Here is a 26,664-nt window from a genome sequence, read left to right on the forward strand (position 1 = left end):
AATCTGAATTTGAAAACTTTCAGGTCATGCCATCTCCCCTCCAAGCTCACCACAGGCCCCACCATTCTTTACAGTTGAACACTTCTGCTGTTTCAAGTGTTTATATTACCTGCCTGGCCCCTAAAAACATTTGAGCTCAGCATGCCTTGGTCTTGCAAACAGTCCCGCTGCCAATACATTCCGGTTAACCAACAGATCCCCCAAACCACCCCTACACGGCACTCACTCTTTGCTTCTCGTTCAAAAAACACACCCGATCTCAACAGCTCCTTCCTTCTTCTGTTTTTCTGTTCTCTTCCCTCGGAAGCCTGAGGGGTCAATGGATGGGAGGAAGTGCTTCTCTTCTCTCCCTCGGCTTCTTCCCCAGGGAAGAAGAAGCACCATGTATCAAGAGTGATCCAGGGAGGCTGAATGCTGAGAAATATATCTCGAGAGACATGGCTTCTCAAAGTCTTCTATAAAAGAAGAGGAGGAAAGATAGGCTTCCCTGGTGGCGCAGTGGTTGAGAGTCTGCCTGCCGATGCAGGGGACGCGGGTTCGTGTCCCGGTCTGGGAAGATTCCACGTGCCGCGGAGCGGCTGGGCCCGTGAGCCATGGCCGCTGAGCCTGCGCGTCCGGAGCCTGTGCTCTGCAACGGGAGAGGCCACAACAGTGAGAGGCCCGCGTACCGCAAACAAAACAAAACGAAAACAGAAGAGGAGGAAAGAAGAGCGGGCATTTCTCACTAGGTCAGAGAATCCTGGAGGGCACGGGCTGTCTCACTCATCACCGTCGGCATGGGAGCAGCACGAGCCACAGGACGCGCTGCATGAAGACCCCTTGGCTCTCCTCAGTGGAACTCACCTCCAAGGCGCTGGGAGGAGGCCCTGGACCGTGGCTTCTCATCTCTGTTCCTGGAGATTCATCTTCTCCTTTGAGACGACTCGTCAACTGCCCACCCCCACCGAGTACCAGAAGACGAGCAGTCTCTTCCCAGGTGAGAATACTCCTCACTGATGACCCCAAGGAACTGGATGTGATTTTATTAAGGGAACCAGCAGGTTCCCTCACAGGTGCCCAGAGATCTGTTTAATGTCACTGCTGAATGAGCGTCCATGGATGGTTCAGGGCAATCATTTCGTGGAGTCTCCCCACCCACTGGTTATTCTAAGTTCAAAGGAGCAGCCTTAACTAGCCAACCAAGTAATTCCCTGAGCAAAGATAATTCTAGAAACTAGTTATATGTAACATATGATTCCTATTGCATAATGGATTCTAAACATTCACATACAGTGAAATGGACTAAGTCGAGTGTGAAGTGGAACATATGAACTGATTTTCCACTACAGGACTCAGGCATAACTGCATGGAAAACAGATTTATGCCAGGGAAGAGGCATACCTCCTAGAAGGTAACATCAAGTGCACTCTGACAAGAAAGGGTTTTATGCGTCAAACCTCTGGAGCCAAAATTAAGGCCAATTCACAAATTTCACATTCCAAGTTTGTGAAGGGGAAAAGAATAGTAGGGGTATTCTCTGAAAACAGTATCTTTCTTCTCCCCTTCCTTAATGAAATTGTATTAAGCATCCCATCAGTAATGCCAGCACTCTATCTTACACATCTGGGCACTGACATTGACACAACCAACCTGTGCAAGGAGATGCCAGCACAGTGGAGGGTCGTACCATTGTTACAGCTCAGAGGCCAAGAGCAAGGACTCTGGAGCCAAGACCTGCATTCAAAGCCCGGTGCTGAGCTATGCTGCGTTAGTAATGGAGTGGTGAGCACAGCTGCCTTCCAAATCCTGATGTTGTCATTTACTAGCTGTGTGACTTTTGGCAAGGTTACCTTTCTTTGCCTTAGTCTGCTCATCTTTAAAATGGGGATAATGAACAACTGAAATGTCCTTTAACAGGTGACTAGATAACCAAAATGTGCTATGTCCATATATTAGCAATAAAAATGAACAGGGTAATGATACATGCAACCAGCTGGATGCATCTCAAAATCATTCCAGTGAGCGGAAAAAGCCAAACACAGAGGCGTACATACATATGATCCAATGTGTATAAAATTCTAGAAACTACAAACCACTCTATCTTGACAAAAAAACAGATCATAGCTGCCTGGAGGGGCAGAGAAAGGGTGGACTGGCAAGGGGCATGAGAAACTTCTGGGGGTGATGGAAATGTCTTGTGTATTTATGGTGGTGGAGATTTAACTGGGTATATACATGTATAAAAATTCACACTGTGTACTTTGAATGGATGCAGTCTACTGTATGCAAATTAGAACTCAATAAAACTGATTTAAAGGAACTTTCCCATAGATTTGTTTTGTGAATTAAATGAGAAAAAAGAAGTACTACACAACGCGGTAAATGTTTGGTAATACTGGTGATGGCAGTGATGCTGGTGGACACCACAGTATGACAGCAGAGTGTTTGTTCCCTTGAGGGTCAGAAGATCAGAGCTTCCCTTTGAGTCCTGAGATTCTGTATAATAATCTGTAAAGCTCGATCTCTTAACACGTCAAATGGCAGGTTTGGACAAGGTGGCCTATAGAGTTGCTTAAAACTTCATCAATTTGGGACTTCCCTGGTGGCGCAGTGGTTAAGAATCCTCCTGCCAATGCAAGGGACACGGGTTTGATCCCTGGTCTGGGAAGATCCCACATGCCGCAGAGCAACTAAGCCCGTGCACCACAACTACGGAGCCTGCGCTCTAGAGCCCGCAGGCCACAGCTACTGAGCACACGTGCTGCAACTACTGAAGTCCGCGCACCTAGAGCCTGTGCTCTGCAACAAGAGAAGCCACCGCAATGAGAAGCCCGCGCACCGCAACGAAGAGCAGCCATTGCTCGCCACAACTAGAGAAAGCCCGTGCGTAGCAATGAAGACCCGACACAGCCAAAAATAAACAAATAAATAAATAAATTTACAAAAACAACCCCTGCAACAATTTGATTCTAACGTGATGATGTCACAATGGCGGCCAGCACAACCTTCTAATAATGCATTTGTGATGTGTGTAAACTTCAGTATTCAGAGGGTTTTGCTGTAATATTTAACAGGTACTCCTTGAAATGGAGCATGTTCACACACTGAAAAAAAATGGAGAAGGTGGGATTTCAGAGGTCCTTTGAGGGGAGCTGGAAAGAGGTCCAAGGTGGGGTGGGGAGAGGTGTGGAGAAAAGTCCCAGTTGAATAAACCTTCTGTAGACCATGAATTGAATGAGCACCTCAGATTCATCAGCATCACAATTTCCAAGCACGCTGTGCCTTAACCACCAAACAGCTCTGTTCATGTCTGGCAGGGACCTGCCTCCTTGAGTCCAGGGAACATCCTCCTGGGTGGTTGCCCTGCTGCCCTATGCAACCAATGGCTGAAGCAACAGAGCGTTTGTGAGGACAGGCCAACCCAAAGGGTGGCAGTAGCCACCAATCACTGAGCATCACAGCTGCCAGTGTAGCACTGGCAGAGGACATCCTAGGAACACATCTGGGAAAGCAGACTCTGGTAAAAGAAGTGCAGGATACCTTGCTGAACAGGGCCGCTGGGAATTATTAGTGGGTGGAGAAGTTTGGCAGCTGAGAGGAATTCAGTGAGCAGAGCTAAGGAGGAATATCTGGCAAAAAGAAATGAGCTTGTCAATAAGAGATAATGGAAAAGGGAAGTGCTGAAGAACGATGGGAGCAGCGGGCCCAGGAGCTCTTACTAACTCCTAGAGTGCAGGCTGAATTCCTGACCTCCAGAGACTCCCTTTCTACCTTCAAACCCCTTTGGCAGGAGATGAGGCAGAAGTACTCTTGCACACAACTCCCCCTCCAGTCTTCAATCCTGGCTTTGGAGGCACTACAGCAGGGTTGTCAAACTTCAATGTGCAAAATATTTATCCAGGGAGCTTACTTAAATTAATGCAGATCCCTGGGCCCCAACTCCAGCTTCTGTTTTGTGGGTGGCCTGGGAATCTGTATTTTAACCACCATCCCAGAGTATTTCACGATTGTCCTATAAGACCCTCGCCCTAATCCTGTGAGGCAGCTAAGGCAAGAGAACCATCCACGTTCCACAGATTTAATTCTCTCCTCCACTCTGTAGTTGCAAGCAAAGGTTATTTAATAGAAAGCTTTGGGACTCCACTTCTCGCCATGAGAGAATAACTGTTACCAGACCTGCCTTCCGGCTATAAACGATTAGCAAACTGGAAAAAATACAAGATACAACTGTTTTCACACAGTGGACAAGAGGTAGCACAGAACTGTGATCCCCAAGGGAAGGGAAACAAATGAAGTGGGCCCTGCAGTCACCCTGGCTTCTGCCTGAGATGCTTCCTGGACACTGGCACAGGGGTGGGGAACCCCAAGTGGAGCATGGGGAGGGAGGTCTGGCTGAGCTGAGGAGACAGAGGTAAAATTTTAGGGGGCTAAGGCAGCTGGAATTTGAGAAGCCACCTAGGTGTTCATCAGTAGATGAATGGATAAGAAAGATACGGTATATATATATATACACAGTGGAATATTACTCAGCCATTAAAAAAGGAAATCTTGCCGTTTGTGAAAACATGGATGGACCCGGAGGGTATTATGCTAAGCGAAATAAGTCAGACAGAGGAAGACAAATACCATATGATCTCACTTATGTGCAGAATCTAAACACCAAAACAAACACAAAACAAAAACTGACTCACAGATACAGAGAATAAACAGGTGATTGCCAGAGCAGGGGTGGGTGAGGTGAAATAAGGAAAGAGGATTAAGAGGTACAAACTTCCAGTTATAAAATAAATAAGCCACAGGGAAGTAATATACAGACAGCATAAGGAATATGGTCAATAAAACTGTAATAACTTGTATGGGGACAGATAGATTTATCATGAAGATCATTTCATTAATGTATGCAAATGTCAAATCAGTACATAGTACACCTGATCCAGCATAATGTTGTACATCAACTATATTTCAATTTAAAAAAAAGAAAAGAAACAATGGCTACAATTATCTGTATCTGATGAAAACCATAAATGCACAGACTCAAGAAGTTCAAGTAGGATAAACACAGAGTAAAGCACAACAAGGCCCATCACAACCGAACTGCTGAGAATACAAATAAGGAGAAATAAGTCTTAAAAGCAGGAGAAGAAGATATACTGCATACAGGGGAACAAACGTAAGGAGGACCACTGAGCTCTCCTCAGACACAGTGCAAGCTAGCGGACAATGAACTAAGTATCTAAAATGCTCAAAGGAAAAACAGAGTTGCCAGCCCAGACTTCTGTATCTGGTGAAAAGTAAAGACATTTTCCGACAAACAAGGCTGAGACAATTTGTTGCCAGAGGACCTGCTCTACAAAAAAGATGTTAAATGAAGCGCTTCAGGCACAAGGGAAATGATACAAGATGGAAACTGAATTCTGCACAAAGGAATAGTGTGGAAATGGTAAATATGTGGGTTCAAAAAGAGGCTTTGATCATTTAGGTCTTGAAGATAACCTCCACTCTAGTAGGTTCCTTGTAAAAGTACACACAAACTTTACCTTTTCTCTTGAGTTTCTGAACACAGGTTTCAGCTGTGACATGGCTGCTGGACATGTAAGTGCTGTTTCTCCCTCATTTACAATGTCAGCCTTTAACTGGCTACTGTGTGTCGTGCATGAGAGATGCAAAGATAACTAAGACACAGTGTCCACTATCAAGCAGCTTAGAGCCTGGTTGGAAGAACAATCAAGCCAATAAAGAATTGAAGTGTGATAATCACTTAGCTCTGTGACCATGGGCAACTTAACTTCTCTGTACTTTAGTCTCCTTAACTATAAAATGGGGATAATAATAGTACTGCCTCATAGGGTTGTTGTGAAATGAAACGCTTTAACATCTATAAAGTGGTGGGACAGTGCCTGAGATATAATAAACACCTGATAAGTATTAGCTATTGTTGCCATGGTGGTGTGTTACAATGGAAGTTTGCCCAGGAGGTTGCCGGTACAGAGAAAGAACATCAGACTCAGAGAAAGGCTGGGATGGAAGGGAAGACATTTCAGAGGAGGTGATGCTTCCAGCTGAGTTTTGAAGGACAAAGAGGATTAGTGGATAAAGAAGAAGGTGGGGTATTCTAGGCAGGGGCAGTAGCACTTAGCAAGGCGCAGAGATGCAAAACAAAAGGCTAGCATGAGGCCACAGGGGATGTTTCCAGTAAGCCTGCAGCAAATGGCGCCTTAACTGTAGCTCAGGAAATGCTCTGGGACGTCTCTGGAAGCCCTTCTGACTTCCCCAAGGACATCTTACCTCCTCCATCATCTGATCCATCCAGGCTCTGCTGTCTGAGGCGGTGACTGCCCCCAAAAAGAAGGAAAGGAAAGCAGAAAGTGAAAACCCTATATTGTCATTGCTTCCATTCTTTCTCCCAGATGAAAACGCTTCTGGACCCACTCCCTCCACCAACTTGGTCAGACTTGATTTGGTAGCTGGTCTGCCACGTACGGCCACACGAGCCATGGGGTGCTACGTCCCACAGGCAGCGTCACCCCGACCAGGACGGGATGCTCCATCCACCCCGCAGCTATGAGATCCATGGCCCTACCTTCCCATTCCGTCTTTACCCAGAAACCTTCCTTCTTTCTTTTTGATATAAGTCTTAGGAGAAGGGGCTAGGTTTAGAAGGCTGGAGTTGTTTCTGCCCATCTGCATCAGTAAAGCAGAACCCATGGGTCACTACTCTTGATACCTGAACATACAATTCTAAAAACCACGCAGCGGGAGATATGACATGAGCATCAATGCCAGAGTCCAGCCCTTCAGCTGAGGAAGCCGCATTAACCGAACCCTTGACTAGTGTTCCTAACTCCAGCCCCAGCCCGTGGCCAACTTCCTGCTGTCTGTCTTTGAATGCTGTGTTCAATAAAGGCTGAACAGATGAGGACCACCCAGACTGCACTGTTGACTATGGTCACCACAGGATGTTGTAAGAATACTGGAAACATACTCTTCTATCTCTTCAGAAGCCCTCCTTCCTGACCTGAAAAAAAGAGAGACAAGGTTTATGAGAACCCTCTAGTCTCCTGCGCTGACATGGCCTGCTGGAGGGGGTTTCAAAAGTGGGAGCAAATGAGCATAACCCAAGTACTTTATTTGTCTAGATTCCTCTTTATAGACCAAGGCCCACAACCAGCGTAAGAAAATTACAGTAATGCCTTCCTATGGCCTTATTTCAGCATGACTCCAAATTAAGTTGTTGAGCTTAAGTGCAAGTTGAGTGAGAAGCTCAAAACGCAAAAGGGTATAGATGACATGGTGCCTTCCTTTCAACAGTTAACTGACCAATTTACAGAGCACTTCCTCAGGACTGAGGCCTTGGGTCTTATCTGAAGCTGCTGTGCTAACATGTGTATCTTCCCGTGAGCAAAAGGGGACGAACTAGCCGCTTAGTTCAGGCCTGACTTTCTGTCTCCTCCACCTGAAGGACTGGAAGGCCCTGTGAGTGATGGTGGGCAAGTAAGACATTCCACGAGCAGGAAGTCTGTTTGCACAGTCGCTATGTGAGGTCCTGGTTCCCCAAGCTGAACGTGTGTAAGAACCATCTGAGAAGCTTGTCAGACGTGGAGATTGCTGGACCCAGCAACGAGAGATTTCTGGATCAGTTGGTCTTGGGCGGGGGGGAGCCCAGGAATATGCATCTTAAACAAATTCCCAGTAATTCTAATCCAAGAGGGTCACTACTGATACTCTGAGAAACACTGATCTTAAGTCTTCTAAATGAGATCTGCTAAACGCTGAAGATTTTTAAAGTTGGGTGTGGGTTACACGGACATACCTTTCCCGTATGTGTGAAAATTTCTGTGATAACAGAGTATTCGTTTTCTATGAATTCTTTTAAGTCAGAAATCAATCACCATGACGATCGAGGGCAAAGGGTGGTGGCAGCGTCATAATGGCCAGCAGGAGGCCGAGAAGGCCTCCCAGTAAGAGCTGCATGGGGGCCAACCAGCACCTTCCTCAAAAGGCAAATAATCCCCAAAGAGTAGAATCATAAACCTAAGTCTAAATAGACTACTTCCCATGAAATAGACTATAACTGCGCTGTTGAGAAAGAGAGAGACAGAGTAAAAGAAGGGAAGGAGGGAGGGAGGGAAGGAAGGAAGGAGGGAGGGAAGGAGGGAAGGAAGGTGGGAAGGAAGAAAGGAGGGAAGGAAGGCGGGAAGGAAGGCTAGAAGGAGGGAAGGAAGGTGGGAAGGAGGGAAGGAAGGAGGGAAGGAGGGAAGGAGGGAGGGAAGGCAGGAAGGAGGGAAGGAAGGAAGGAGGGAAGGAAGAAAGGAGGGAAGGAAGGCGGGAAGGAGGGAGGGAAGGAAGGAAGGAAGGAGGGTAGAAAGGATTAATTTTGGCTGAAGTCAGGGAGGGGGAAGTGAGCAGGTAGGTAAAGTTGGAAGAACAGTATGGAACAACTCTGAGGGGACCTCCTAGGCTGCAGTTTTCAACTCTTAAAGGGCCAACTGAAGAGACGGAGCAACTAGGGGTAGGGGGGCGAGTGGAACCTTCAGGGCAGCAGGTGGGGCACAAAGGTAAACTGCATCGGGTACCCAGGGCATCCCCACCGTGGTGATGGCAGATGACCCAGGTTTATGACCTGTTCTAAGTCAAAGTCAAAGGAATCCTGAACGCAGCCCCCGCCCTGGCCCCCGCCGCCAGCACGGCTGCCTTCTGTCTGTGTGGAGGGGAGGCTCTGCTCCTGGCTTGAGTTCCCAGGGACCACTGCCTCTAACTGTCCTGGTGAGGCTGAACTCCGAACCCACTGTCCGAATGAGCCAGTCCTATGTCACTAGCGGCAGAAGAGCTTGGATGGAAACGGGGGTCACAGAAGAATAACGGGATTCAAGAGGCTGGGCAGCCTAGGCCGGCGCCTTCCTGTTGCGCAGAAGGGGCAGCTCCCTCTCTGACCACCCTCGGCAGGTAGGACAGAATCCTTCCTTCCTAAGCCACGTGCCGGGGCAAAAGGAGCGGTGATTCTGTCTGAAGGAAACAATAATGACAACACTACTCTTCCGGGGGAAGGCTGATGAATTGCCATTTATCTACTCATCATCCGAACAGGGGCTGAGGTCCATCTTCAGCATAATTGCCGCTGAGCCCACAGCCTGCTCCCTGTCACCCTGGGGGGGCCCAGGGTCCTCCCGCAGCAGGGAAGGAGCAAGAACAAGAGACAGCCCTCAAGGATGGAGGGCACGGATGCCCCACGGGGCGTTCTGTCTGTCTGTCTGCCTGTCCGTCTGTCTCTCAATCTCTCTGCTAGAAAGAGCAGGTTCTGGGAGAGCCTTCTGCTCGGGAGATGGAAAGCCTAGTGGGAACTTGGGCGGGGCCCTGGAGAAACATCAGGAAACACTGCCTTTGAAGCAGTTGGCCACTTCTGGGCTGTCCCTAGCTTGCAGATAAGTTTGGGCGGCACCACACCGCTGCTTATTTTGGTTTGGTTTAATTTTTTTTCTGTTTTAACATTAATGTGTTGTCCAGATTGGGAGATTTTGTACAAAAAAGTCCGGATTTCTGAATTCTTCAGATACAAACCCTGGCCACACTGGGCCTGCATTCCCACGAGGAAAAACTCAGGGAAGCTGGGCTGTGCCCCACCCCCTCCAAGCCTGAGCTCCCACCCTCCCTGGCACCTGGGGGTCCCTACTAGCTCTTTACCGCTGAACCTGCACTGCTGCTTTTCTTACAGAAGTTAAGAGGCTAGTGAAGTATTTCCTGTAGCTCTGCCGCTACCAAAAGCGAGAAAGCAAAAGGAAGTGGGAAGCATGCTTTAGGAGAAGAGGCAGAGAGTACATTTCTTTATAGAAGTGTGAGTATGCAAGTAACTTGCCTATGTATCTCAGTGATGTAATTTAACGTGCTATTTTGAAATAATCCCCCACTCCACAGATTTATACTTTACCTGCCTAGTCCCCAAACGCACCTCACACCATGCAGTGACATGGAACCTAGCATAAGGATTTTCAAACCACAGGTCATGAACGATTAGTGAGCCATGAAATCAATTTAGAGGATCACCACCAGCCTTTATTTTTTGTCTTTTTTTTTTTTTCCAATAGCAAAGAACAGTGAAGAGAATGTACTGCAAATAGTAAGGATAAATGTTACATAAAATTTTTTTCAGTTTTATATACAGAAATACCCAGTCACGATGCAGAGCGCATTTTTAAATTGCTGGTGACAGGTTAAAAAATAATGAAAACCTGGTGGTCTATCATTGCCCAGCAGGGTAGGTAACCCAAGAAGGATGTGGGCTAAAGCCCCGCCTCCCACAGACTGTGTAGGTCGGTGGAGGCTGAGGGAGAGGACTGCAGGTTCTGGGTCATCCCACACTTCCGGGGAAACGGTGTGAGCTGGCCCAGACCTATGGTAGGAGGACTGCCAGCTCCACCCTGGGCTTCTGGTCTCTTACTGCCCGCCGTGGCCCACGTGACTGTTTCCCCAGAAGTGGCCGTTAGAGGGTTTGGGAACCTGACAATTATAATACTGGTGAGACCAATGTACAGAGATAGAGCACTTTTGGGGAGCCTGCAGAGACTTTCATGTCTATCAACATTAGCTCTGGAAGAGAGGCAAAGCAGGCTTCAGGAGCACCGTTTTATATATACCGATAGATTGGGACAGTGGACACCAACCCTCCAAAGCTCTGTGTGCTTTGTCCACAGAGCTGGTTAGTGACGATGCTGAAACGAGAATCCTTATCTCCCAAACCCACTGCCCCAAGCCCTTTCACAAGCAGATACACGCTGATTTTTAGATGTCCTCCGGGCACCCCGCCATCTGGTTGGATTTACTGTGCTCACAGGTCTTCCATACTTACAGGAGGCAACAGATAGCTAATTGAAAGCTGGAGAGAATCCTTTACACCAGGAGTTCTTAACCAGTGGTGCACAAGAGAATCACACCTGGGAAGCTTCTGCAGCACCCGTGTGCTAGGCTGCATCACAGGCCCCCTGAGGTAGTAATTTCTAGAAATGAAGCCCAGTCACGTATGTGAGAACCACTGCCCGAAACCTCATCTCAGAGAGTAGACTGAACTCTCTGTCGCTAAGCAGCAGAATGTAAGCCTTGCTGCCTTGTCCTTCCGAGTTGCCTACTTTCTTCTTGCAGAAGCGTTCACGAACTCTGACTTGACCTACAGGCTGAGGGGAGGAAGGAAACGGCCTCACAGACTGAAGGCTCCATTCCGAGTGACTCTGAGTTGGCCCTCCTGAAACTCAGGATCCTGTGTTGCTCGTAAAAGCTCAGCAGGTGCCGTCCACCGGGGGAGGCCCAGAAGCAATTCAGATCTGATTAGAGATGCTTGTTCAATATTCAAAATGTAAAACATAGAGGTTGCTGAACCAGCACTTTGAAAAGTTAATTAAATGCCAGGTTTCTTTTCAAGAGCTACTCCATCACTTGCTGATTACTTTGGCCATTTTGAAGAACAAAGCTTTAACTTTGGACACTGAGAGTAAGCGTCCTCCCTCACCTCCCACCTTGTGGACACGGGGTGTCAGGAGTAAGGGCATCCTGGCCTCCTGCTTTGCAGCAAGGGATGCGCCGGACCTGGTCAGTGACTTGACAAGAGGGGAACCACGGCCCTCTCTGTGTGGTGCTTTCCAAGTTTCTAAGATCTCTCAGCCTCACGTGAAGCCGTCTGTTCTTTAAACAGGTGGAGACTTCAAGGGTAAGGGCGTTGTCTCACTATCCTCACCTTCCTTTAAAGCCCAGTCCTTCAGTTCTGCACTCAACCAGTCCCCTCCTGGTGTTCACCCCGCTTCTCTACAATCCACACTAGGTGACTCGGCCTGGGCTCCACACATCCACCCTCGATTCTCAGGGGAGAGTCCATTCCCAGGCCCCCGCCCCCATGGCTTGTCACAGGAGGACTGATGACTGATGATAACAGTTAACACTTACTGAGTTTGTTGGGCGCCAAGCATTGTTATTATATTATCTTGTTTATATGTTACTATTATATAACACTATTATATATAGTATTATATGTTACCTTATTTAATTATCACATTATCTTGTTTAAACGTGCTCCCTTCTACAGATGAGGTGACTGGGGCTCAGAGAAGTAAAGTAACTTGCCCAAGGTCACCCACCTAGAAAGGGGTCGGGCCAGTACACAAGGCCCGCTTCTTAAATCCTACATGATACAGGCATGCAGGCAGTTCTACACCGGGGGAAAGGCTCATTCTACAGACTCTGCTTCAAATTCAATTAACATTTTCCATGATGAGATGACATACTTTCAACTTACAGCAGCACTGTAGCTTTGTCAGCCTGACCATGTGGTAGTTAACGTTGGTTAATTTACAACACGACAGCTCGCGTCATGGGAGAAAGGAGAACCCACCTAGCCAGGTCACCCTTTCCTCCAGGCACTCGCTTTTTCTAACTTCTTTTGCTCAGATGCACTTCCCTTCCTTTCACATTTACAGACCACGCTGACGTGCACTGGGCATGATTTGGTCAGTGAAGGACAAGCTTGACGGCGCTGGCACATCCTGCGCCTGCAGCCACGCAGAACCACTGCCCAATCCCGGATCCTCGGTTTTACTCTGGGGCTCAGTGGCAGAGAAGGACCGTAATGTAAGGACCCTCCCCACCTGCAGAGCCAGTCTCCTCTGTCCGCCCTGCTGCATCAGACAGAAGGCCTCAGCTGCTGCCTACACGGGTCACGTGCTGAAGGGTGAAAGGCGGCCCTAATGTAGACATCATCTTGGTTAAAATGTTGCTCTCGAGTTTAATGGAATACTGCAGAGATCTAAATGGAGATAAAGTACCATGGCTCAAAGAACAGCCAGGATGCTATCTTTATGCAGCATGACAATGTTCAGTGGTTAATTAGATACCGTTAACCTATTTTAGCAGGGGACATAACTGGGATAAATGGGGGGAAGTGTCCTTGAAGTCTCTTAATATCCACAGCACATATTGGGCCCTAGACTCACCTCCCTGCTGCAAGACAGCACAGGCTTAAAATAGAGCAAAGTGCCGGGCATCCAGAGCCCTGATGTCCTAGTGGAAGGCCCCCTGCTGGACCATCCTGCCTGGGCCACGGCCTCTAACCAGAGAGTGATGTGAAGGGTTTGGACAAATGGTTACTAGCGCAACTTGTTGCCCATGAGGGAAGAGCTAAAGCCACAGTAAGGAGCTTACAGGGCTCCCATGACAGAAAGAAGAAACTCTGCAGCCAGGGGCCAAATTCATAAACACTTAGCAAGGGGAAGTGCAGAAATGAGAGACCAGCTAAAGTGAAGCCAAAGCTACCTTATATTTTCAAAACATATCACTCCTCTGGAAGAAAAGCAGTCAAAATACCATTTTCTTGAGACGTTTTCTACCCTCATAATTCTTAAATGTCCAATAAAAATCTCACAAGTGCATCCAAACCTCATTGAGGTCAGTTTTACAAAGGCCTGGGAGAGGGGAGGTCATCTGTCCTAGATCATATAACACATCACTAGCACTGCATCTAACACCAAGGCTCTACTTTATAAGTTGTGTGACCCACCAAATTGTGTGGGTCACAATTGTGACCTTCACCTTTATAAATTGTGTGACCTTCACAGCGGAAACCCAAATCTGAGCAGAGGAGAAGTCTGCCGTTGTCATCATGGCTACAAGGTTCATTCAGCATCAGGCAGTGGACTGCTTAACTGGGGACCCCCTGCTCTAAGATGTTCCCCAACTATAATACTGATTAAAAACCAGATATTTTTCATAAACTGACGTTTTCTTTGGCCAATAGATTTCTCCTCATTGAAATCTCTCCTGAGAGCTGAAGTCCCCACTCTTTTCCCCCTCAGTTCCTAATTCTTGCCATTCATGTTTAGTGTCCAGATGTATTTGCAGGTATTGTACCTTCTCCCTTCTTTTAAAGACAAACAAGAACTCCCCAGCACCCCAATTTTGGCACTTTTGGGTTTTAGGTCATATTAGAGCACATTTAGCTCCTGCTGGCATTATCAACAACAAGGTGTCTAGTAGAAAGATGAAAACCAACTTCCAGATCCTATCTGTAGACTCCCAAGCCCTATCAAATTGAAGCGATAGTGATTTACATGGCAATTCCTGGGTGAAGTTTGCCCCCTGCTGGTCAGATTCAAAATAACATCTCTATTCCAATTCAAACTCTAAAGCAGCATTTATCAGGAGGAAAAAGGGTCGAAATGTATAGAAACAGTTTTAGTGGCTAAAAATAATTATGGGAACATATAATAATGTATGTATATTTCTGCTATGAATAAACTAAAAAGTGGTAAAGTTTAGATCTCTAGATGTTAGGTATCTCAAATGAACATTATTTTATTCAGAAACCTTATTGGGTAACTAATTACCTATTAGGCACAAACGGGAGGTGTTGGGATTTGGGACCTTTTGCTCAGGATTTTACAATCTGGCTGGAGAAAGGAACACTGTAGAGATAACAGTAATGCCTCAAGAAGACTCACATACTGCAGTGACTGAAAGACTACTGCCACCATCCCCCCTGTTCATCTTCCAGGTGAGGAAACAGAGACGAAGAGGTGCCGAAGCGACCTCGCTACAGCCCCAAAGCTAGCTGGACACAGAGCTGGAACTAGAAACCAACAATCCCTCATCTATTGCTGGTTCTATTATGCCCTACTCTTAACAAGACAAGAGAGGTTATAGCAAAATATCATGGTAGCACTAAAGAGAGAACTGACCCGGACTTCCCTGGTAGCGCAGTGGTTGAGGATCTGCCTGCCAATGCAGGGGACATGGGTTCGAGTTCTGGTCTGGGAAGATCCCACATGCCGCAGAGCAATTAGGCCCGTGAGCCACAACTACTGAGCCTGTGCGTCTGGAGCCTGGGCTCCGCAACAAGAGTGGCCGCGACAGTGAGAGGCCCGTGCACCACGATGAAGAGTGGCCCCCGCTTGAGGCCCGCACACCACGATGAAGACTGGCCCCCGCTCGCCGCAACTAGAGAAAGCCCTCGCACAGAAACGAAGACCCAACACAGCCAAAAATAAATAAATTAATTAATTAATTAATTTTAAAAAATTACAAAAAAAAAAAGAGAGAGAACGGACCCTTCCGGTTGGGGGAATCTGGGGAGACCTCCTAGAAGACGTGCCAACTGAAAAACTGAGCAGGCTTGCAACTGGCAGAAAAGCTACAGGAAGGATGTCCAGCTAGAGAAAACAACCTGAATAAAGATGGGAGGCAAGAAAGGCCCAAGTGTGCTGTGTGTGGCTGAAATACAGATGAGGTGGTGGCTGAAAATGAGAAGGGAATCGGAGCTGGCTGGGTGCGCAGCCAGACTGGAACAAGATGCTCTTACACATTGGTATCAACTCCAAAAACACAGACGCTGACATTGGTCTGGGACCAGGAGGGAACTATGGGGCTAGAAATTTTCACTGGGTTCCTTTTTTTCCCTTCAGGTTACTACGGCAATTTAGAGAGGACGCAATGAACGATAGGTAACTCACCGCATATCCTGTGATATAAAAGCCAGCACGGAGGGTTAAGTGGAAGAAGTTCTGTTATCCCTCCTGCTGGGGAAGGATGGGGAGAAAAGCCTCTGGGAAGAAGTGCTATCAGACAGTGTTTCCCAAACGTCTGCGATTTTCAAACTCTACCTGCATGAATTTTGCTGTAGCTGTGTACTTTCTGCATCTACTTTATATTTTCTTTAAGTTGATTATATTTCTTTAAGGTGATTCCTTACTTTTACTGTAATAAATTTATTTAAAAGAAAACTTTATATTCTCAGTGGAAATTTAGCATCACCAGTCATATAGAAGGTAATTATAAAAAACAATAGAATTTAAATAAAACACAAATTTTATTTTATTATAGCCACATATTGCTATTTGCCAGAAGTCTGAGCATATTCTCTCTTGGTTAAAAAGGTAGATTAGCAAGGTTACAAAGGTGTTAAGGAAAGACTAGGTGCAAACTGAGACTTTCCCATTGACATGATCCGAGGGGCTGAAAGCTGATGGGAGAGACAGTAACTTTGTGACTCACGGCTGGTCTCTGGGAAATGTGGCCATAAGGATGGAGAGTGAAATGACGTAGGATGTGGTGACCAAAACAAGCGAAATCATGGCTCCAAAAGTCAGGGGGCAAATTTTTATCAGCGTTTCCGAAAACCTTTATTTCAGTCCATTTTAAAAAGACTGAAGTATAGTGGATTTACACTGAATGGGTTGGGTCTTTTACTTCTCCTGGAGAGAATTTTCTTCACTGTAATAAAGGAACCTGTAAAGATTTCTCTCCAGTCACTAACCCATTGTTTTCTCTGCACTTTTACAGCCTGTGGTCCCCCAAAAGCCCACGATTACACTGAGACTGACCCAAGTAATAAGCTGCTCGAAGGGCAGGTGGTGCCTGCCGTTAGAGGGGCCCCCCTCCAGCTGCCGGAGAGCGAGGCCCCCAGGGCCGGGCAGGGCATCATGTGGGGCAGCCTCCTGGGGACTCCCCGGTATGGATGAACCAAGGACACCCTGGCACTGCTAAACACGGCCTCTTATGCAGTGACCACTGTGAAACCAGGAGAAACCTGCACAGCCCCCGGTAACCAGCCGTGGGGATGGTAGATGGGACAAAAAGTAAAGTCACCGGCAGCCCCACGAGACCAGAAAAAACCTCGATTTTATGAGTGGGGCTCTATCTCCTGCGCATATTTATACCCACGTCCGCCTGGGCTGCGGCCTCTACAATTAAAACTGCTTTCAGTTACTTCTCAGTAAAGGGCTAAAGAGAAAAGGGAAGAGGCAGGTATGATGTTCACAGATGCATTTTATTTTTGAGAGACTGAACCCATCAAAGGAAGAACAAGGAGATCGTTTATGTCGGGAGAATTTTCACCAATGGCTGGCTGGCGTCCCTAGTCACTCCCTGCTGGCTTTTAGCCGCTCACTCTGCGAAGCCGCGTGTCCCCCTCAGCAGACTGGCTGGCTCAGGGGACACAACTTTCCCTGAAAGTTTTTTTGTTCACTGAGATTGCTTCATATGATCAACATCTCACTTCTGCGAGAGTCCCAGAGGATTGCAGTAAAGAGAGTTTTATTCTCACAGACTCGCTGTTGCACAAATAGTGCAGTGCACGGCCTTTTCATGAACTTCAGATAAATGCGTGCAGCTCTCAAGGTTTCAGGATGGCATGGCTGCAGAAAGAGAGGCACATTCTATTACACTAATTAGCTGTGTGACCTTGGGTGGGGGGGGCAAGGTGACATCTGAGGGCTTTTCTAACTCTTACGATTCTATACCTGAGCCGCTCAAAGGCCCACCCCTCATCTTCTCCACCTCTAAACCGAAGGGGCCACGCTCCATGACCTCTCAGGTCCCTCCCCGGCTCTGGGAATGACACTGACCCTGCCTCTCCCGATCCTGGCCCCCATCCTCATCTGTTCCTATTAATACCATTTCCTAATCTGATACTTCCCAGCCACCCCTTTTCCCACAGCTGGTTTATCCAGCCCTAACATTTCAATCCCTGTAATGTGCTGGTATGGAGATCCCAAAGTCAGCATGGCGGGGGAGACACACCAAAGAGGAAAGGGGAGGAAGGAAGGAGGAGGGAAAGGAAGGGGGCAAAAACCCTTTTCCCTATTCAGTCATTTCTAGAGACAACAAAGTTAACGCAAACTCTCTTCCTACTAAAGAATTTAAGACATTTTCCTCCTTGGTCCTCTCTTCTCTTTTCTTAGGTGCTGTCAAAACGGGCCACCACTCTCCCAGCTTCATGGAGAACCTCTACCTCCCCTTCACTCTCCTCTCCTAGACAGTTCACCCACTCATAACCTCCCCAGCTGCTTCCTTCCTCCTTACTATGACTCCTTTCTACTTCCTTTCCCTCTAAGCAGTTGCAAAGAGGGTATCTGTTCAGACCTGCTGAGCCTGCAAACCTCCCAAGAGGGCACCCGAGAACTCAGCCCTCTCTTCTCCAGGTCCAGGAGGACTTAAGGTCCGGGCTCAGCTGGCTCTGACTACGGGCTCTGGAGTCAGAGGGCTCAGATCAGAGGGTCACCGTTGACTGGCTCTGTGCCCTGGGGCAAGTCACTTAAACTCCGCAAAACTGGCGATGACACCACATTTTGCTTCACAGGGTTGTTAGAATCAAATAAGTTATTTCACACAAGCACAGCACTTGGCACACAGGACGTGTGAACAGTCACTGCTGCTGCCATCATTATTATTATTCTCTCTCCAGTCTCTACTCCCTGTGCCGCTAATCCTTGCTCAAGATGCTGTCTTTCTCCTTCTCAGTCCTGTAACTGAACCCCTGCCCAGAGGTGGGTGCTGGCCAGGTGTGCCCAGCCAGTGCTTCCTACTTTTTGCCTCTAGACCCCTGACGTTCCCCTGCTTCCCACATTCTTGCTGCCTCTGGCTGAACCTGTCTGGACCCCTCAGCCAACATGCCCGGCAGCCTACCCTGGAGACGTATCCTCCCAACCTGGCCGCCCATCTACACACCCCTTCCCCACATAAGAACTATTTGGGCCGGCTCACAGAGCCTCTGCGGCAGCCGTCCACAGCCTTCCACGACAACATTAACTTAGCCTCCAGGCTTACCTCCCAGCTCTCTCATTGTGCACCCCTCTTGTGCTATCCATCTCCTGCTTTTCCTTTTTCTGCCTCCTGGTTCCCTTCGTTCACTTCAGCCACTTTTGTTTATCCCTGTCTAAAAAGCAACTTTTTCTGGCTTTCAAGTCCTTTCCAAAGGATTCCTCACATCTGAGAAGCTTCCAGAATTAGGTGAGACTGTTTTTTATGTTCCTTAGCACACCTGACCCTCTACATCACACGACGGTCTCAGCAGGACAGTCTTGTCCAGTGATTTCTGCAGCTCAGCCTGATGGGGTCGACCACAGAAAAAGCAACGTGGTACCTACCCAGAAGTCATGTCCCCTTCCTCTCGATTCAAACCCTGATTTTGCTTGGGACGGCAATGAGCCCAGCTAAAAATATTCCATTTCCTAGCCTCTTGCGCACTGAGGGGTGAGCATACACCATATTTCTGATCAGTGAGAAAGATGCAGCAGTCCCTGGAAAGCATATCCTGGCCCCTCGCCTCCAAAAGACAAATTCTTGCTAAGAAAGAGCCCTTCACCTCCACCTCCATGTCATCCTCCATTCTTCCTGCCTGGAAAACAGAAGTGAGGCCTGGAGGTACAGCAGCCATCATACAACCACGAGACATGAGCGTCATGACAAAGGCCCACATACAGTCTCATAAGAGAAAGCAATGATTTGAAATGGATACAAGAGGAGAACAATTCCCAGGCAACAACGGGTGAGTGACATCACCAAAATCTGCCAGAAGAAAAGGTGTCAAACTCAGGGGAAAAGCTGAGCAGGCCCCTCTACAACTCCATCCAGCCTAGAAAGACAAGAGCTCACTCACTATACAGAGTGGAGCTGAGACAACACTTAAGAGGAGGCCTCTACACTGAGAGAAATGGATGTCGTTTTGTATCTGCAAATACCCCAAGATCGTGCCACATCAAAAAGGCGTGCAGAAGAGGTGTGATCATGTGTCCCTTGCACCACTGGTCACACACCTGTCAACATGTCAGTGGGTCCTCGTTCCCAACACTGTAAAGCACACGCCTGGAATTCAAGGCCCTGCATGCGGGCCCTTCTCTACCTTGTCCATCTACTTCCTTTACGTCTCCAGGCGAACCCCAGGACTCAGCCCCCCGCTCTGCGCACTCCAAACACACCAGGGCACATCCATGCCTCCTCCACTGGCCCCTGTGCCTGGGAGGTCTGCCTCGCCTCAGGGTTTGTCAACTGTTTCATTTCAAGGCCACGATTCATGGACCAAAATGAATCATTTCAAGCGGCCATCTAGAAAGCCCAGTTCAGAAGGGCAAACACTCTTTCTGAGTTGTGCGGGGCCTTTGAGACCACTCAGTTCTAACGCTGAAGAGACAGAGCCCAAGGCTGCTGAGCTGGCGGCCCCAGGTGACACTGGACCTCCCCTCCTCTCTCTCGCAGTCAGCGCTCAGTGGAAAGAAATCCTGGGTACACAGGGCTTGAACATCTGGGATTTACCAGAATCGTGACATCCTACGGCTGAAAGGGGAATTTTGAGATCATCTAGTTCAAACCCCTCGGGAACCTCAACCCAAAGAGTTCACATGACCTGTGCCAAGGTCATAGGGCGGGTGGGTGGCAGGGGGACTAGCACACAGGCAGATATCCCAACTCCTAACACGTGCATGGGGAAGGGGGGGCCCTAAAGAAGGAGGGTGAGTGGAGACGGGTTCAGGAATGGCCTCCAGGGCAGATGCCCGCCCGCATTCCACGCGCACTTGGAGCTCCCGGCTCTGGGCCGAGAGCCTCCCGGACAACTCTGCCCTCGGCCTTGGAAGGAATCATGGCCTAAACCCGTAACGAGAACTGGCCCCCGAGCTGGCTGCCTGGGAATGGGTCCAGTTCTTGGAGGGCACGGCAGGCTTAGAAGCAACAGTCATTTCCAATGCCTAATTGAACTTAATGATGAGCCTAATTAGGCCTTTTAACGGCGGGACTGGCATGGCTTTGGCTCGCGTCCCGACAGGCAGGCTGCGTCCTTTACGCTCACCTTCCCCTCTGGCCAGGAGGCTGGCTGCCCGGAGCCAGCTCTGCAGGCAGCTGGCTGGGGAGGCTGAGAGGCCGAGGTCAGGCATTAACCCCCTGCTGCGCTGCCCACAAGGGAACAAGACGGCCCTCGGGAACACCCGCCGAGGCTCCACCCAGTGCAAAGGCCCTCTGCCAGGGCTCCAGGGCACAAAACAGAAGGTGGCGAGGCACAAAGTACAGGAACGTGACCCCGCGGTCAGACTCACCTGGGTTCAAATTCTGCTGGCTACTTACTAGCTGTGTAAGCATGAGCAGGTGAGTTAGCCTTTCTGAACTTGCCTCCTCATCTGCTAGCGAGAATAATACCACCACCTACCTCAAGGGGGTGTTCTGAGGATAAAGTAAGACAACTGTGCTTAGCACAGCACCCAGCACAAAAGCCACATTAAATGGTGTGGGGTGTGTGTGTGTGTGTGTGTGTGTGTTTTCCCATCCATACAACAAGAGGGCTGGGCAAGACATGTGGGCTGTCCATACGTGGTTCTGCAGTGTGGCCCCAGAAGATGGAATCTGGATCAGAGGATGGAGCTGCAAATTTCCTAAAGATGAACTGTTTAAGAAACATCGCAGAGCGGGGAGGTTGTGTGTATGTATATATGTATATATGGGTACACACATATAAATACACACACATATAATCCTCCCTCCATATCCATGGGTTCTGTATCTGTAGATTCAACCAACCACAGATTGAAAATATTTGAAAAAAAAATCTCAAAAAGCTAACCTTTAATTTGCTACACTCCGGCAACTCTTTATATAGCACTTACAATGTATTTACAACTATTCACATTTAAGTTGTATTAAGTATCATAAGTAATCCAGAGATGATTTAAAGTATACGGGAGGATGTGTGTAGGTTATATGCAAATACCACACCATTTTGAGCATTGACGATTTTTGTATCCAGGGGTGTCCTGGAACCAATCCCCCTTGGATACTGAGGGACAACTACATATATATATTTCTGTAAGTATATCTATCGTGTAAAAATATGTTATATATCTACTGTTGGTGAAAGATACCAATGAGGGACTTCCCTGGTGGCACAGTGGTTAAGAATCCGCCTGCCAATGCAGGGGACACGGGTTCGAGCCCTGGTCCGGGAAGATCCCACATGCCGCGGAGCAACTAAGTCCGTGCGCCACAACTACTGAGCCTGCACTCTACAACCAGCGAGCCACAACTACTGAGCCCACGTGCCACAACCACTGAAGCCTATGCACCTAGAGCCCATGCTCCGCAACAAGAGAAGCCACCACAATAAGAAGCCTGTGCACCACAACGAAGAGTAGCCCCCCGCTCACCGCAACTAGAGAAAGCCCGTGTGCAGCAACAAAGACCCAAAGCAGCCAAAAATAATAAGTAAATAAATTTATTAAAAAAAAGTACTAATGAACTGTTATGAGTAGTTACTCCTAGAGAGATGACTAGGATTGGAGGAGATGGTAGTTTCAGACAAATCTAGCCTCATATCTTGTTTGAATTTTTATATCATTAAAGTGTCTTTGGTTTGCTTGTACAACTAAAACAGACTTTATAAAAAATATAAATGTTTCCATTGAATTCCCCAGCAATAGAGGGGGTTCAGGCAGACCCCAGACCAGCACTTGTAGAGACACCAGAATTTGACAGGAGATTAGACAGAAACTTCTAGTTTCAAGACCTCTGCACTAAGTGATAATCCAGAGAGACAAAGGAATATTCCATAGGATGCTGTGCTTTTTGGCTGGTGACATTTAAAGGATACTTCTGTGGGCCTGTCAGTTCCTTCCTGACCCTCCTCCTTTACAATCCTACCCCTGGTTCCCAGAAAGAACCAGCTCCAGGCATAGGAAAATTTGCACCTCTGCCAAACTAGAAACTGGAAAGGGCTAAGAGTCAAAGCCTTCACAGGACACACTAAGAACCCATTCTAGAACCACTCCTGGTTTTCAATCACAAAAATAAAACTCAAGCTAGTCAAGGAAAGCTGAAGGCCTGCAGGGGAGCTGGGAGCAGGCTCTGGATGAGGTGGGGATCGGAGCCCGTACTTTGCAGTCTTTGGCAGCCCTTGTGACAGGTCTCCCCTCAGGCAACTTGGGAGCAGTACTGCTGACTTCGGTCCTAAAAACACAGCTCCTGTGTGCTGTGTAGCCTTGGGCCTCAGCTGTCCTCTCCCTGGTGCACAAGCATAGGCAACAAGTTCATCTCAAGTCACTGCATGTGCCCCTCCCCATCTCCCTGGGCATCTGGTGCTCACCTCTGCTCCAGGGAGGGACTGACCAGGGCCACTTGTCAGGAAGACTGCTCCACTTTTCAGAGTGGGAAGGGAAGTATCCAAATGCTGCCCCACATGGGGCTTACGGGAAAAGACTGCTATCGCCTTCAACTGGGAGGCACTTGACAGAATTGTAAGGTTCCAATTATTTCATATTTAGTCATTTGCATAAGTAAATTGGTTCTGTGACACCAGACTAGCCATCCAGGGCCCTAAACTGCAATGAATATAATGTAGAACATCACTTTTATCACTCCAGATGTAAATGCATGAAAATGCCCCTCCCCCAATCCTCAGTGGGGAAAAAGGTTGATGCATGCTTCCTATCTCTTCCCTAGCCTATGGAATCCATATGTACCATATCTGGAGCCTTTATGATACTTTCCAAAGAGTCATGTTATGGTTATTACATGAATAAATACTGCAAGTCTCCTTTTACAGCCTGGGAAAATATCAATATCATACCTTTCATCTGCTCATAATTACTTTCATTGAGATAGGAAATTCTGGAGTACTATGCAGCCCTTAAAAATGAGGCAGTTCTTACCATATGACCCAGCAATCCCACTACTGGGCATATACCCAGAGAGAACCATAATTCAAAAAGACACATGCACCCCAATGTTCACTGCAGCACTATTTACAATAGCCAGGTCATGGAAGCAACTTAAATGCCCATCGACAGATGAATGGATAAAGAAGATGTGGTACATATATACAATGGAATATTACTCAGCCATAAAAAGGAACGAAATTGGGTCATTTGTAGAGACGTGGATGGACCTAGAGACTGTCATACAGAATGAAGTAAGTCACAAAGAGAAAAACAAATATCATATATTAATGCATATATGTGGAATCTAGAAAAATGGTACAGATGAACCAGTTTGCAAGGCAGAAATAGAGACACAGACGTAGAGAACAAACGTATGGACACCAAGGGGGGAAAGTGGTGGTGGTGGGATGAATTGGGAGATTGGGATTGACATATATACATTAATATGTATAAAATAGATAACTAATAAGAATCTGCTGTATAAAAAATAAATAAAATAAAATTCAAAAATAAATAAAGAAATGAGGCAGTTCTACTCTGTATTGAGATTCTGAAAGATCACCAAGAAATACTGTAATATGATAAAAGAAAAATGCAGAATAGATATGCTACCATTTATGCTGGGGTGGGTAGTAAAAGAATACATTAACTTATATTTTTTGTAAAGGCATAGAGTATCTTTGGGAGGAACTCAAAAAAACTGGTGAACAGTGGTTGCCTCCAAGAATCTGGGTGCCTGGGAGGAAGAAGAAAGGGAGAGAGAAACTTCCATTTTATATCCCAGCCTTTTTTGTGTTTTGAATTCTATACTATGATTTTTAAAAATTTGTTTAAAATAAATAAAAGTAAAAATTCACTAAGAGTTTTAATGTCTCAAAAGATGACATGAAGTCATACAATGTCTAAAATGTAAGGATTTGTATTGTCTCCGTATCCTCCTCTTTCTCACAATCCTCTTCAGGAAATGATTCACCTTTCTCAAACTTAGTTACGTTTGAGCTTTAAGGTCAAATAGACCTTACTCCATAAAAAGGCAGAATACCGTCATTCCAAAAAGGGCTTCTGTCTGCCAAAGATAGACCTGGGGGCACGTGCTAGTCAAGGGGCAGTGCTCTGTCCACATGTCCGCAGAATCAACAAATGCTCACCTTCACCTCTGCCCGTGCAGGGTGACTTGCAGTAAATACCTTACGGCTGAGGACACTTTGGGGCTGAGTAGGAAAGGACAGCTCAGCTGAGTCCTGCCATCACCTGACCCTTATTCTCATTCCTCCCTACCTAATAGCTACCAACACAAGTGTCTGAAGACAGGAAGGGTGTAAGGATCAAATGAGCTCGACAAATCACACGCTTTCCCTGTTCCGTGGGGTCAATTATTTTTCACTAGTTATTTCAATTGTACACAGTTTTGGTATTATTTATTTTGTCCTCAGATCCTACTGAATGTAAATGACTTACAGTGATAAACAACACAATTAAATTCCAATTTTCTAAAAAAGAAAACCCAAACAAACAAACCAAAAACAACCCTGTGAATTCTCTAAGTTCACTAAAGTAAAAACTTCTCTAGCTCTTCCTCTACCATCTTTCCATCCAGGCTCTGAACATAACTTGAGAGCAAAGCAAGAAATTCCTCTCTGGGGAGCCAACACAGAACAAACAAATGTAAGATGTACATTAAAAAGATATGCTGTTAGATGACATGATACTATACATAGAAAATCCTAAAGATACCACCAGAAAACTACTAGAGCTAATCAATGAATTTGGTAAAGTAGCAGGATACAAAATTAATGCACAGAAATCTCTTGCATTCCTATACACTAACAACAAAAAATCAGAAAGAGAAATTAAGGAAACATTCCCATTTACCACTGCAACAAAAAGAATAAAATGCCTAGGAATAAACCCACCTAAGGAGACAAAAGACCTGTATGCAGAAAACTACAAGACACTGATGAAAGAAATTAAAGATGATACAAACAGATTGAGAGATACACCATGTTCTTGGATTGGAAGAATCAACACTGTGAAAATGACTATACTACCCAAAGCAATCTACAGATTCAATGCAATCCCTATCAAATTACCAATGGCATTTTTCACAGAATTAGAACAAGAAATTTCAAAATTTGTATGGAAACACGAAAGACCTCAAATAGCCAAAGCAATCTTGAGAAAGAAAAACGGAGCTGGAGGAATCAGGCTCCCCGACTTCAGACTATACTACAAAGCTAGAGTAATCAAGGCAGTATGGTACTGGCACAAAAAGAGAAATACAGATCAATGGGACAGGATAGAAAGCCCAGAGATAAACCCACACACATATGGTCACCTTATCTTTGACAGAGGAGGCAAGAATATACAGTGGAGAAAAGACAGCCTCTTCAATAAATGGTGCTGGGAAAACTGGACAGCTACATGTAAAAGAATGAAATCAGAACAATTCCTAACACCATACACAAAAGTAAACTCAAAATGGATTAACGACCTAAATGTAGGGCCAGACACTATAAAACTCTTGGAGGAAAACATAGGCAGAACACTATGACATAAATCACAGCAAGATCCTTCTTGACCCACCTCCTAGAGTAATGGAAATAAAAACAAAAATAAACAAATGGGACCTAATGAAACTTAGCCTTTGCACAGCAAAGGAACCCATAAACAAGACCAAAAGACAACCCTCAGAATGGGAGAAGATATTTGCAAATGAAGCAACTGACAAAGGATTAATCTCCAAAATATACAAGCAGCTCATGCAGTTCAATATCAAAAAACAAACAACCCAATCCAAAAATGGGCAGAAGACCTAAATAGATATTTCTCCAAAGAAGACATACAGATTGCCAACAAACACATGAAAAGATGTTCAACGTCGCTAATCATTAGAGAAATGCAAATCAAAACTACAATGAGGTATCACCTCACAACGGTCAGAATGGCCATCACCAAAAAATCTAGAAATGATAAATGCTGAAGAGGGTGTGGAGAAAAGGGAACCCTCCTGCACTGTTGGTGGGGATGTAAATTGATACAACCACTATAGAGAACAGTATGGAGGTTCCCTAAAAAACTAAAAATAGAACTACCATATGACCCAGCAATCCCACTACTGGGCATATACCCTGAAAAAACCATAATTCGAAAAGATACATGTACCACAATGTTCATTGAAGCACTATTTACAATAGCCAGGACATGGAAGCAACCTAAATGTCCATCGACAGATGAATGGATA

General features: G+C 46.6%; 1 protein-coding gene across 6 annotated transcripts in view; it reads right to left on the bottom strand.

The window, feature by feature from the left end:
* The window catches only part of IFT43 (intraflagellar transport 43), an 88,104-nt gene that overhangs the window by 16,985 nt on the left and 44,455 nt on the right, over positions 1–26,664 (bottom strand). For 5 of the 6 annotated variants that reach the window (XM_067730007.1, XM_067730004.1, XM_067730006.1 and 2 more), the window contains 2 exons: positions 6,962–6,994; positions 6,265–6,311 (listed from right to left, as the gene is read on the bottom strand). In XM_067730007.1, coding sequence (XP_067586108.1) covers positions 6,265–6,311; positions 6,962–6,994 — 80 coding nt within the window. Of the gene's footprint in view, positions 1–6,264; positions 6,312–6,961; positions 6,995–11,584; positions 11,600–26,664 lie in introns of all 6 variants that reach the window. The other variant, XM_067730009.1, reaches the window with a different exon arrangement.

The sequence above is a fragment of the Pseudorca crassidens genome, chromosome 1 (assembly GCF_039906515.1).
Source record: "Pseudorca crassidens isolate mPseCra1 chromosome 1, mPseCra1.hap1, whole genome shotgun sequence".
NCBI lineage: Eukaryota > Metazoa > Chordata > Mammalia > Artiodactyla > Delphinidae > Pseudorca > Pseudorca crassidens.